This window comes from Vidua macroura, chromosome Z (genome assembly GCF_024509145.1).
Source record: "Vidua macroura isolate BioBank_ID:100142 chromosome Z, ASM2450914v1, whole genome shotgun sequence".
Taxonomy (NCBI): domain Eukaryota; kingdom Metazoa; phylum Chordata; class Aves; order Passeriformes; family Viduidae; genus Vidua; species Vidua macroura.
The window spans coordinates 54,040,467-54,053,400 of NC_071611.1; the positions used below are offsets into that span (position 1 = coordinate 54,040,467).

At 39.3% G+C, this 12,934-nt stretch overlaps 1 protein-coding gene across 1 annotated transcript in view; it reads right to left on the minus strand.

The window, feature by feature from the left end:
* Window positions 1-9,686: 9,686 nt before the first annotated feature.
* GRAMD2B (GRAM domain containing 2B) overlaps window positions 9,687-12,934 on the minus strand; it is a 29,819-nt gene continuing 26,571 nt past the window's right edge. The window contains exon 14 of the mRNA XM_054004009.1: window positions 9,687-10,952. Coding sequence (XP_053859984.1) covers window positions 10,911-10,952 — 42 coding nt within the window. The 3' untranslated portion in view covers window positions 9,687-10,910. The remainder of the gene's footprint in view (window positions 10,953-12,934) is intronic.

Consider the following 12,934-nt stretch of genomic DNA (forward strand, 5'->3'; position numbering starts at 1 on the left):
TTTGGCAGGCATGTAGGTGCCTATAAGTAGTTATTGTTATGATGAAGTAATGAACTAAGGAGGTTTAAAGATACTATAAACATACAGTTTCTCAATTTCTGCTTTGATTTGGAAAGTCCACTCAGGAGATTGTAAACTGCATTAGCTGTCAGTGGGTTATCTCACCCAAGGAAAGCAATTTTGAGAAGTTATAAAATGTGTCTTGGAACAAAATGGACTTACAGTTTTAATACAAATTCTATCAGCATCTTCCACTGTTGCATAAGCTTAATTACCACTGAGTGTGTAACACCAGTGAATAACAAGTATTAAATGACACGTGATCAATAATTCATTTGTTAGCTCAGTATTGCTTACTGTGAAATGACCTTGATGGGAAACAGTCTTGCAAGTAACTTCCTTTCTTTTTGCCATATTATTACCTGAAGAAAAATGAAAATTCTACTAATATTTTTGCTGACAAATAGAGAAATTGATTTTTAATAAAATGTGAGAATGGGAGCTATAGGCTACTTTTCTTCTATCCTGTTGTGTCCTATCACAGCTTCTTGCAGAGGTGATGATTTTCAGGAACCAAGAACACTACTTTCCAGTAGTGGGTCTCAGCTTGGGATTTTGCAAAAAGTGGTCCTGCAGTGCTGAATTTAAAGCAGCTGAGAAAGTGTTCACCATTTTCTTTAAGCAGTAGTACACCAGCCCATTCATGTTATATCACGTCCTTTTCATCTGGTGTTTTCATCATTCTGTTTGTGTTGTTGCTGGATGGGTTCAAAACCACATGGCTGCCAGAACTTTTGATTTGTGACACCTATGTTTCTGTATGAGAAATTATGTGTTCAGGTGCTGCATTCAAGGGTCATTAGGTGTACTAACCCATTAATGTCTCTGCATTAATTTCATTAGTAACTATGTGAAAAAGTATAAATTACAGGAGACTTCTGTGCCTGGATTTTCTTTTGAATCACTGTCTATTTTTGTCCTGCACTAACGTGTTGGTCATGTATTGCACAAGTGTGTCCTCTTATTTTCCTAGGTGGAAGCAGAAAACAAATTAAGGTTTATAATATAGAGGTAAAATGACTTAATCACACAGAATCCAATTCTTGAGTAAAAACCAGTGACTTAGTAAGGATTTTTTTTAGTGTCTTCTCTTTGTTATTCCTTAATCAGCAGCCATGCTGTCATGTGGTACATGCTTGGTGGTTGAAAACTAATGCATTCAGTGTGCAAACATCTGCTGCCAGTGAAGTGCTGCTTGAAGTGAGAAGCATCTTGGCTCACGCTTTGAACATGTTTACCCTATGGATAGCTGGCACAAAGGTAAATACTGGTTAGTGGTCTTTAATTTCTGCTAAATTATTAGCACTGATTTTCCATATGGCTGAGTACTTTCCTCCAAATAATAGGAAAATGCATGTGCATTTTGGACAGGGATTTACACAGCAGAGCATAGCAGAGCCTTTTTAAAAAGCTTTGTGTTCCTCCTGGTGTCGCTGTTGGTCAGGCCAAGGGCAGCCTTTACATTTGCTAGCCAGCTGTGTAGAACACAGACCTCTTTGTCTGAATGCTTTTTATGTTCCAGTACATCTGGGACTGCTGCCTCTGAGCTAGTAATTAAATACACTCTATTCTGCAAAAGCCTCAGTTGATTAGTGCAATTGTTATATAAAACATTAACTCCAAAAGCCAAAGGTTAAAAATAACAGTGTTTCAGCCAGGAAGACAACTGGTTTAATACTTACTTTACCCAGTATGCTGCTGTTCTCTGGCATTATAGCTCTTTACCTGCAGCCTGATTTCAAGGTCGACTTACAAGGAACAAACAGCTCAAGTTAGATCTCTGAATTTCAGAGGAAGGCACATCCTTTCATTACATTAAAGTCTGAAAAGCCGGCAGTATGTGGCAACTGTGTTTCATACTTCCCTGACACTCTCTTTACAGGTGTCCCAAACCTCCTTAGCTGTGGTAGTGAAGCTAACATCACCTGCTTGCTTACTGAGCAAAGTGTTACAGTTGTAATGAAATTGCAGCATGTGAGTTTAAAAATGGGAGATTCAGGAGGAGCAGGATAAATATAAGCTCTCTTGCTTCTAAGGATTTTTAGTTAATCCACAAACTTACTAAGTGATATTGCCTCCTGTCTTCTGTGGATTTTGTAAGGCTACTCATTCACTGGCCTGATTAAACTGACCTTTAATACAAACAGCTCTGTCCAATGTGGCAGCTGTACTAGAAACATGTCTAAAAAGTGTAGCACATACCTCTCCTTGAGCTGTATTTTGTCTAACTACATTTTTTATCACAATTGCTGATACTTTTATTAACACATATACCACAAGAAATGTTCAGGATTTCTGTAGAATCCCAGATTATAAACCTTTTCCTAGCTTCTATTTGACTGTATTCACTTATGACTGTATTCACTTACAACTGTATGTGCTCGTGATTATGTGTGGGAGAGATGGGGGCTATCTGTTTGCCACATAGCTCTTCTAAACAACACTTGATTTATGGTGTTGGTTTAAAGCAGAACAAATAGCAGAATAAAGTTATGGTGATGTTTCATGAAACAGTGTAAATTGAGATATCCTCTGAAGATTTGCTGTTGTAGTGAGTCCTTGTAGGTTAAAAATACAGTATGAGGACTTCAGTTTGGCTTAACCAACATTGGCTGCTGTGACTGTTTTGCCTGCTTGTTTTCTTCACGTATTTTTTAGTTAGCTGTGTTACTGATTTTTTTTTTTTTTTCCCTGCTAATGAAATGCTGAAGTGACTCACCGCAAAGTCTGAAAGGCACCATAATTTTGCTGGAGAATGTGTTGGAAGACACCAAGCCATTGTTGGCTGTAGAAAATGAAAGGGCCTTGGAAGTGAGGATGAGGAATTCAAAATCACCAGAAAAGATTATGAGATGCTGATGATGGGGAAGCCAATATGAAAGCCACAAACAGGATTGTAGACAGGTAAGACCTAGTACCAGGATTTTAACTGCTGGATAATACATTTGGAATGCTGGAAAAGATCAGACTATTTCAAATGGGAGGTGGGGCAGAGCACACAAAATAGGATAAATTGAAAGAGTGTGGTTTTGAATATACAAAAAGATAAAAGGATTACTGTGTGAGGAAAATGCAAGGAAAGGAGCCAGATGTAGTTTAAGCTAACACATATGGCAATGAGACATAGATAGACATATTCACTAAGGTAGAGTATCACACCAAACCTCCAAATCTGTTCAGAATTCATTGACTGAAGCATGAATCTAACAGGCTGTCAAAACTATCTATTGCAATTAAGGAAAAAAACCCATTAAGAACACAAAGGAAGACAGAACAGAAGAAACATTATTTTGATGGTTGTGTTCCTCTTAATGTGTTCTTTGCTGTAAAAATTGCCCCAATTTCATGAAGCATGCTTTGTGAAAAAAAAACCCAAGCCAAAACACCACACCAGTCCTTTGTTCTGTGTTTCTAAAAATCATCTCTGATGTTGCAAACCATGCATTTCAAATATCTGTGAGATTTATGTTAGCCATTGTTTGTCTAAGGACTCTGGCTTGCATGCTGATCCTATCATTTTCTCTTCCGGCTGTTCACTGTCTTCTTCTTTATGAACAAATACTGAAAGTTCACAGAAAGGGTAACTCTTCCTTGTACTTAATCTGTGTTATTCCACGCTGTGTTATTCCTATGGGAAACAGTAAATTTGAAGAATACTTTGCACAATTCTTTTTTAAGTTCTTCACACCACAAATTTCCTAATTAAGTGAGAAGTTTGCAATTCCTCAGAGTCTTAGCTTGTTTCTTTGGGGTTTTTTTTTAAACTTTTTTTTTTGTATTTTGGAGCCTGCTGAATTTGCAAAAGATAAATGATTTTCTTGGTTTTCAATGTCTTTTGGCTACTCAGAAAACATATTTTGAATTCTGTATTTAAGCTGCTAAGAAAACTTCTTCTGCAATGTGGAGCATGGAAGCCAGGGTCTTTCACCATTTGTCTGCCAGAAATGGGACCAAGTTCTGTTGTAGAAATATAGCAGATATTATCCGAGTCAAAACAGTTAATTTTTCCCCTTAATATCTGTAGACTGACATAATAGTCTCTCTATAGCATCTCCATGAACTTGCTATTTTTAATTTTTTTTTTATCTGTTCCATCATTCTGAATGCTTTTCATTCCTTGGTACTGAGGGAATAGTTAACTTTTGTTATGGCCTAGTAAATTATGAGAGCTGAGCCAAAAATATTTCTCCTCTTTCTTCTTCTGAATTTGTGCTGTTTCTGTTTGTATAATTCTGTCTAATTACTCTAGATTTGTATTTGCTGGGATAGAGAATCTGGACCTACCAGGCCACTTAACTAAGACTCTCTTCCACCCAGGCAAGATGAATACAGTGAGTGCAGCCAACACACAAAAATCTGGTTCTTCCCCGTCTGTTATGAACATTTCCTTTCCACTCTCCTCTTTCCCAGGAGAGTGGGTGCAAAAAGCTGTATTTTTCTCCAATATGCTTTTCTGCTGTCCTACTCGTCCAAGAAAAAAGCTGTCTGTGCTTTCCTGCTGCCTTTCACTGTGGAAGCCTACATTCACCCAGCTGGGGTGCCCTCCCAATTTCTCATCAGCAGGGCTGACTGCCAGGGATCAGAGTTACCAAAAAAGACCTCACACTGCATGAGTCACAGATGTGATGGTTTAACTGCAGCATATCCTGACTGCTGGGCAAGAGCAATCCAGGAACAACTTGGGCTGAGCGAGGTCTGCCTGTCTACGAGATTTCCAGAGGAATTATTATTGGTCCACAGCCACACAGTGCAGTGACAGAATTCAATATGAAGAGAGTTCTATCTCTGACACAGATGTGGTCAGAGCATTGCAAAGTAAGATTTTGGCCTGTGCATTGAATCAGAGGCTGAACAGGATCTTGGTTACACTGTTGCTTCATCCTGCTGTTTCCCACAGAGGCCATGTGCTCCCCTCTGAAACAATGCTGTTTTCTCTGTGGCCCACCAAAAAGTCTGCATCTGTTGCTGTCCCGAACCATTTGTCAGCCGGATTTGGTAAGTTTTCTCTGAGCTAGGACAGGGAATCTAACAAAACCTAGCTGTGACTGTTTTCTTTTTTGTCCAGGCATGTGTATGATGGTCCTATCCAACCTTGGCCTAAGCATAGGAAAGTGCTGCTAAAAGGGAAATAGATACCTAAAGCAGCATCTTCCACATCAACCCATAAGATATGAATTTATCATTACCCCAGACTCTCATAATTTCCAGTTCCACATTCCTCCACCAAACTGATTACTCAGATGCTCTAATCTATTTAGCAAAGCAGATGCAGCAAAGTGATGCAACATACCTTAGCAATGTGAACTTTGCACAAAATATTCCAGCTGATTTTCCTGGAAGAAAATAAGGGATACTGCACCACAAGTATACTGGTAGGGATGGCAAGCAGCAGCACATGACCAGGAAGGTAGTGATCGTGGGGTGACAGTAATACTGGTCTGTAAGGAAAGCAGCTGCTGGCAGGTTGTACAATAGTCACAACTGGCTTCAATTAAGTGCTTAATGGCAGAGGGGATGGACATGTGCAAGAATCAGAAGTGACTCAGGCATATGAATCACTAAAACCTTAAGGATCAGGCAGTGCTGATTTCTTTACATAATTTTTAATCTCAGGAAAGACATCAGAGTTGTGTAGAAGCCTAACTTAGTGCTGCTGACAGATCAGGTCCATTGTCTGTGACCATGGCTCCCTAGGGAAGCACAGAGGTACAGGACAGGTGTGCAGAGAACTTCCCTCAGAATATTCTTGCAGTTTCCAGTGTTGCTTCACATGGAATTAGAGAAACAATAGAGGAAAAAAGCTGCAATGTCAGCAAAGCTCCTAAAGCATTATTTTAGGCATTGCTCATGCATGTCTGCATTTGATACTGGGCTCTTTTACAGACTCTTATCCATATCTCTGGTGGAAAATTAACTGGTTTTGGATGGGTTACTATTTAGAAGATCAGCTTTTGGATCCAGGCTACATCTGGTAGAACAACATGGGAAGTGGAGACAGAGGATGGTCTATAAACAGAAGAAGTGAGTAGCTAAATACTAGAGCTCTCAATATTCAGCTACAAGCAGTCTCATATCCTTAGTCCTAAACCTAACACAAATCTTGTACTTAGTTCCAACCCACAAACTGTTTTTGTGGTAGCATTTACTGTGATGGTCAAAGAGTGATTGCAGAATCAGAAATCCAGGAAGAGACTTGGAAGTGTGAAAGATGTGTTCATACAATCACAAACTTGGCTTTTCATACAGCATTCTTCCTTACAGCCATTACTATTGATCAGAGTCTTTAGAAGTGTAACCATTTTCAAGTCAGCTAATGCAGATTATATTGTTTTCTTTATGTGTGCTGTCAGTGGCATCACTTAAACAGTTTTTGGGAAAAAACATAGAAGGACATCTCTTCATGCGAGTATCATAAAACTAGTGTTGAAGCATTTATGTTTCATGATCTATTTGTGAGAGAAGGTCTGTGGTTCTTTATATAAGTTGTGGAAACAGCTGCTAGTACAGGCTGGCTTTCTTCCCACTTTCACCTTTTGAGGGTACTACCAATAGCAGGTGTAATCAAGGTCATACAAACACTAGATCACCCAACTCTAGAACACATTGTCACCCAAATAATTTGATATTTGATCCAAGATGAGTAGGCATAGTCTCACTGGCCAGTTTGACTAAATGGAAACTTGAGGGTAAGTACCTCAAGTACTTACTTGAGGTGCCACTAGGAAGACGACCAGAAGGTCTGAAACAACAACAACTGTATAAGTCAAATGCCTATATTTTGGACAGGAATAGTGATAGGCATCACAACATTCCATGAAGCCCAGGGAATAAACTCTCACAAGTGTTGTGAATTTACTGTAGATTGTACATTGTTTTATTGCTCGCATTTGACTGATTTTTTGTTAAAATCCAGGATGGCTTGTGATAAACGGAGAGTAACTTTAGACAAAATTAAATTAAATTTACTGACATATTTTTGTGGCTCTTCAATGAACAGCAGGATATTATGAGGCTCTACATTCATAAGATGATACTACACAGATTTTAAAACCCAAGAAAGCAAAAAACCCATCCCTTTTTAAAGTCTCATTACATGCAACCATGTTTAGCAGAATGGTCCACTGGTTTCAAACCATAAACCTACAAGTGTCAAATGAGGTGAGTCAATTTTCCCTCTTCAGCAAATTTGCCTGCCAGACTCAGTCTCACCAGGGAAACTGAAAAGCAGGTGCTGGTAAAATCCTTTCAAATGACATTATTCCTCTGCTATTTATAGAAGCATACACACAGGCACTGAACACAAAAAGAACTGTTTGCTCAGTGTAACTGTTTGCTTAGTATTCTGTCTAAATAACCAGCTTTTTCTGATCATTACTGCATGTCACACCTGGTCTGTAAATGCAAAATCTCCTACATATTTGGGAATAACACCTCACTAGCAGTTGAAACTGAACCAACTGAGCAATAGCCTGCAAAGGTCTGGATATCACCAGCCTGGATATTTCTTTAGCATTTGTCAAGTGACTATGAGGTAGAAACATGGAAATGAAAGTGCAGGTGTAGCAGGAAGCAGAAAGCATTACCACACACTTGTACAAAGGTTCACGTGAAAGCAGTTAATAGTACTAAATTCAGATATACTCAGACAAAAACACATACAAACCTGTTTGTCTTTCCTGCAAACATGAATGGGACCTACTACCTTTGATGTTCTGTTGAGAGGGAGGCTTTGACTCCTGCCTAGATTGCTAGCTGCATCCTTCACACCAACAGTACCATAAACTCAATACCTTGAGAGAGAACTAATTCAACAATCCCTGAATCCAAACAGCCAATACAAATCCTCATTACTTTTTTCACTAACTACAACTAGAGAAAACACAAGTGATGTGCCCCTCTTGCCTTCCACCTGGAAACTCAAAGCATCTTCCCAAAATCTGGCACTACTAACTACTAGGTCCTGCATGGCTGGTAGAACTCAGCTGTTTTTCTAGCCTCTGTGCTGTCAAGGACAACAGGTAGACAAAACTGGAAAAACACACAAGGAATTTTAAAATTGGCTTTTTAAAACAGATTTCTATGCAGCCTATGCAGCAAATGATGAATGATTGTTACTAAGAGTGTGTGCTAAGAATTTTGTGTGCATTTCTGACTTCCCTAAAGTCACACATCTTTCCTACCTACTTCTGCAAACTCCCACTTTTGCCAAAAGGCAAAACCCCTCCTTGTAGCCTTTGTATGCACTACCTGCCACAGACACTGGAATAAGTCTCCCTGCTCTTTAACAGACTCCCAGCCTTGGGGGAAGCAGCTTTTCCTTGCTTATTCCTGCTGTAAGTACTTCCCTCCCAAACACTGGGGCAAACCCCTTCCAGTCCAGTTGCAAACCTGAATCACAGGATTTAAATCACTCCACTCATTTCTAAGCTTTCTCCACGTGGGGCCTCACAGTGCTCTCTGGAGTACCTCAATACTGCATGCTGCCCACCTGTGCCCTGATGCCTGAAAAGTGTGACATCCTGAAACATCCTCCTCTTCCCTCTAGGGAAAGGAGGAATGAGGGTAGCACCTGAGGGGCAGAGGTCACACTGAACTGTGCCAGTGCATTCACGTGGCCGCTGTGTCACAAGCCAACCCTTTCTCTGGAGCGTAGTTCACTTTTCTGTATTAGAAGAACACTGTTACGCCTTTGTCCAGACTCGCCTCCCCTGGCATGCTGCTGCAACAGCCTAAAGGGCATACATCCACCTCTGATTCCTCATTCCACACAGTAATTATTTTGTTCTGTATGGCTAATGATAAGGGCTTAGCCTGCCTGATTTACTAAAGGCACCTATCAAATATTATCTCTCTCCCTGTTCTGCAGAAAAGCATAGCCTTGACAATGTAAGGTAAGTAAAAGGCTAACTCAGTTCAGCTGCTGGATATAACCAAGTCTTCTTGTAGTTCCTTTTCATAAAAGTGACTCATGGCATCGATTTTCCAACCACAGAGCTAGAGACTTCTGATAAAGAATTAAAGGGAGAGAAGAAGAGAAGGCAGAGAATGAGCTTGAAAGTCCAAAACATTACATAAGCTGTGCAACTGTAGAAGAATGTAGGGAAAATAATAGAAAAAATTTAAAATTAACTTATTTCAAGAGTTTTCTTGTGAAGCTGAGTTTTCCAATAAAGTCACAATAGTTGACGAAGCAAAGGCAGAGACTTCAATAGGGAGAACGGTCAAATCTCACAAATTTCTTACATACTGTGATCATGTGGAATCTTGAGTCAGGCAGGTATTCCAGAGCCTTCAGATCCCTGTAAGCTGCCTCACCATTCTGATACCCATCCAATATCCTCCAAGGAGAAAACTAGAGAAACCTGGGGAACTTGAGAAAACTATTAACGTGTCCCCAAAACTCTGGGGGTCAAATTTTCTCTTACTGTTGTCATTGAGATCCAGAAAGAAGTCACACACAATGGAGTCAGAGGAAGGACTGCAGCAGGATGCAGTTCCTAACCCCTTGTGTTGTGTGCTGGGTTTTGCACAAACTTTGTCCCTTGAGGTGTAAGCCTCATGAATATCACACTTGACTAAAACTGATGGATGGACTTGGGTTCATCCAAATTATAGTATTGAGTCACTGGTTTTAAAAAAGTTTATTTAAACAAAGTAGGCACATTTCACAGAAATGGTTATAAATGCATAGCATATTATAAACAATGCTGTTACTTCACAGATAGTAGTTATTATCCTAAATATTGCTTTTTAAAAACTAATGAGCCTGCTTGGTGAATCAGAAAGCTAAAAATCCCCATCTTAGGCACTCTGGGAAAAAACAAGTATGTGATATAATGAAGCAGGTGTCTACTTTTTCATTCACTCCACTGATTGTTTGTATTGCTGCACCATTAATTTGTCAGTTCTCATTAGGTGGAAATATCCAGTCCCTGAAGTCACATACCAAGACTAGATTTCCATTTACTGGACTACAAATTGCACTTGCTCAGCCAACCAAAGCCCCATGCAACTCCAAGGAAAGCTGACTGAGGATCTCCACACTGATTAATTTATAGGACAGAGACCATATGAGTGGACAGAAAACAAGTACTTTTTCTAAGTTGTGCAGGTGTGTCACACCCATATTGCTATCATAAGCAACTCAATTGCAAATTGGCAAGTCCATACAGATTTCAGGTTTGACGTCAATGGAACCTGAATGCCCAGTAGAAACAGACCTTACCCACTATACAGTGTCACAGAAAGTGGAATTGAGCCTTTTTACAGCACTGGAGAACTGAGCAGACCTCAAAACATTCATCACTTCGCATACCTAAACACAGAGGAATTTGTTTTCTGATCTTTGTGATGTCAGGGTGCAGAGAAGTAAGTAAAAATGAAGACTACAGCACCAATCCATAATCATAGCTAAAACAGATACTTGCTCATTCACGCAACACTTCAGTACATGAATCATGACTGACATTCTTCACACATGTATTTGTATGACAATAGGCATAAAGTACATGTTGAGGTAAAAGGATATGCACCAGGTTTGCACTGGTGAAAGCAACTCTAAAATCAAGCAAGCTATAAAATCCATTAATTCACACACAAAAGAGAAAGAAAAATCCCCACATTTTTAAAACATAGATACATGTAGACCAAACCATATATGTTTGCAAAATATATAGATACATGCTGAAGAATCAACTGATGTTTTTGTATGATGACACGAGCTTTACAGTAGTTTAAGCTTGGCTTGGACTAAAAATAAAGAAGCATGAACTCTGGCCAGCAGAGCTCCTTTGGAACAGTTTGTCAAGACAGAAGAATGAGGTCTGAAGCAGTCCAAGAACATTGGTGTTTCACTCACCATCTTCAAGCAGTTTTTTTAAGTTGTTCTGTATCTTAGAAAAAGAGAGGGAAAGAGTTGTGAGGCAAGAAGTGTTAGGCTGCATTTTAAATAAAAAATAAAATCAAGACATACTCTTCAATATACTCTATCTGGATGTTAATTCTCTTGCACCTTTTCATACCTGTGGTATTCCTGTTAAATGCTTCCTTTATTTTAAGTGTAATATAAGTGCATCAAATGGAACACCTAGACAATCAACTAGCAAGTTTCATATGATGAATATCCCCTGAAATTTTCTCCTATATTGTCTCCTCCATTAGTCAAAAGAAAATAAGACAAAAATAAAAATCAGAGCTAGAAGCAATGGGACAAGAAACTGAATTATTTTCACCTTGATCAAAATCCAGTAAAAGCCTCAAACTTCCAAGTCACAGCTCTATAGCTAAATGGATAATTCAAATAGTTTTGTAACAGCTTCAGCCATGATACGTGCACAGTAAAGTATAGTCTTCTAACCATTAGCAGACATGTCCCATTTACCAGATTTAGTGAATTGATTGTGGGTTATCTTCCTTTAGCTGCAATGAAAGTAATGTCAGCCAGTTGCATCCTTGAGAATAATTTGAACAGATCTATTTTTACACAGCCTATTTATCCACTTTTCATCTCCTTGTCCTTAAAAGCAGAGAGGAGGGAACAGAGTGGGTCACATCCCCAGACACACATGTCAATATCTCAGTATCTTAGTAACTTGCCAGCAGGTTACAGATTTAATCACAGCTACTTTCAGGCTTCAATTTGAGGAGCCACTGTACTTCCTGTTCAAAGATACCACATCCTGATTTCTATCTCAGATGCACACCTTTCCCAAGAAGGACAATTTGAGGAAAGGGAAACAGTAAGAAGCACCTAATTTTATGAGAGTTGCTTCACATCAACATAAACAGGAATTTCCTTTTAGCTTGGTAAGTTAGTGTAAGGGAATGAGTAATACTAGGCCACATTTTCCCTCCCACAATTTAATGCTTTATCCTTTGATAGACACAGTGCATTTTAACAAGCTTCTAAATGCAATTAAAAGCCAAGTTAGTATAATTTTGCTAAACATTGGTAGTTCCTTGGCTCCAAGTATGAAGGAGAACTTGTAAAAATCACAAGGTCACACTGAAAAAGTCATTGCAACATATTTGTGCACTAACCAATTTTTAACTTGGTTAACTTACTTAAGCAAAGTAAGTTTTAGTTTTTAATCTAGATAATCTCAATGTTCCAGTTTACAGTCCTGTGGTCACAGGGAAAGTAAGGGGAGACATGACAAGTTATACTAGAACATGTATGCTACCTTTGCTGCTGCAGCCAGTTACCAGCACTTTTCACTAAGGCATATGAAACTGTTAAGCAACTGCAGTAACTTTGCTCAGAGAACAAAAAGCTATTATATTTCTAACCACTGCTCATCCAGATTAGAACAGGATGTGGCAATATGCAGCTACAGGCAATTCTTATTTAGCCTGTACGCAGAGCACTTCATCACCCTGAATACTGGCAGATAAAGGTAAGTCTTTAAGGCTCCAATCCTACAGACACTAAACACAGAAAAGCAAGACACTAAACAAAAAACGCACACCACTTAAGACTCTAATTCAGGACAGAAGGTCACTTCTCTGGAAACAGCTGAATGACCTAACTATCCAGCTGTCCATTACTGTCTCCACACAGAGACTATATAAGGGAGTTGGACAATGCCTAGTCTTGTTGCAAAGCGCTGGCTGGCTGGCTTCCCACTGAAATGAGGTCTCCTATGAACCATCTTGCCAGCCTGTCCCAGACAGCAGAAAGCAGTAACCTCTTAAATGACCTAATTTGGCTGAAGACTGTCTATGGTAACCATCTGGTAAGCATTTCCCCTTTGTATTCACACTGTTATTATCCAGAAAATACAGAGGGGTTAAGCAGCATTACTCTAGATTTCCATAGCCGAGAGGGTGAAGATGTGGGGGAAGAAACTCCTTTTTGGCAGTAGTTCTAAAACCT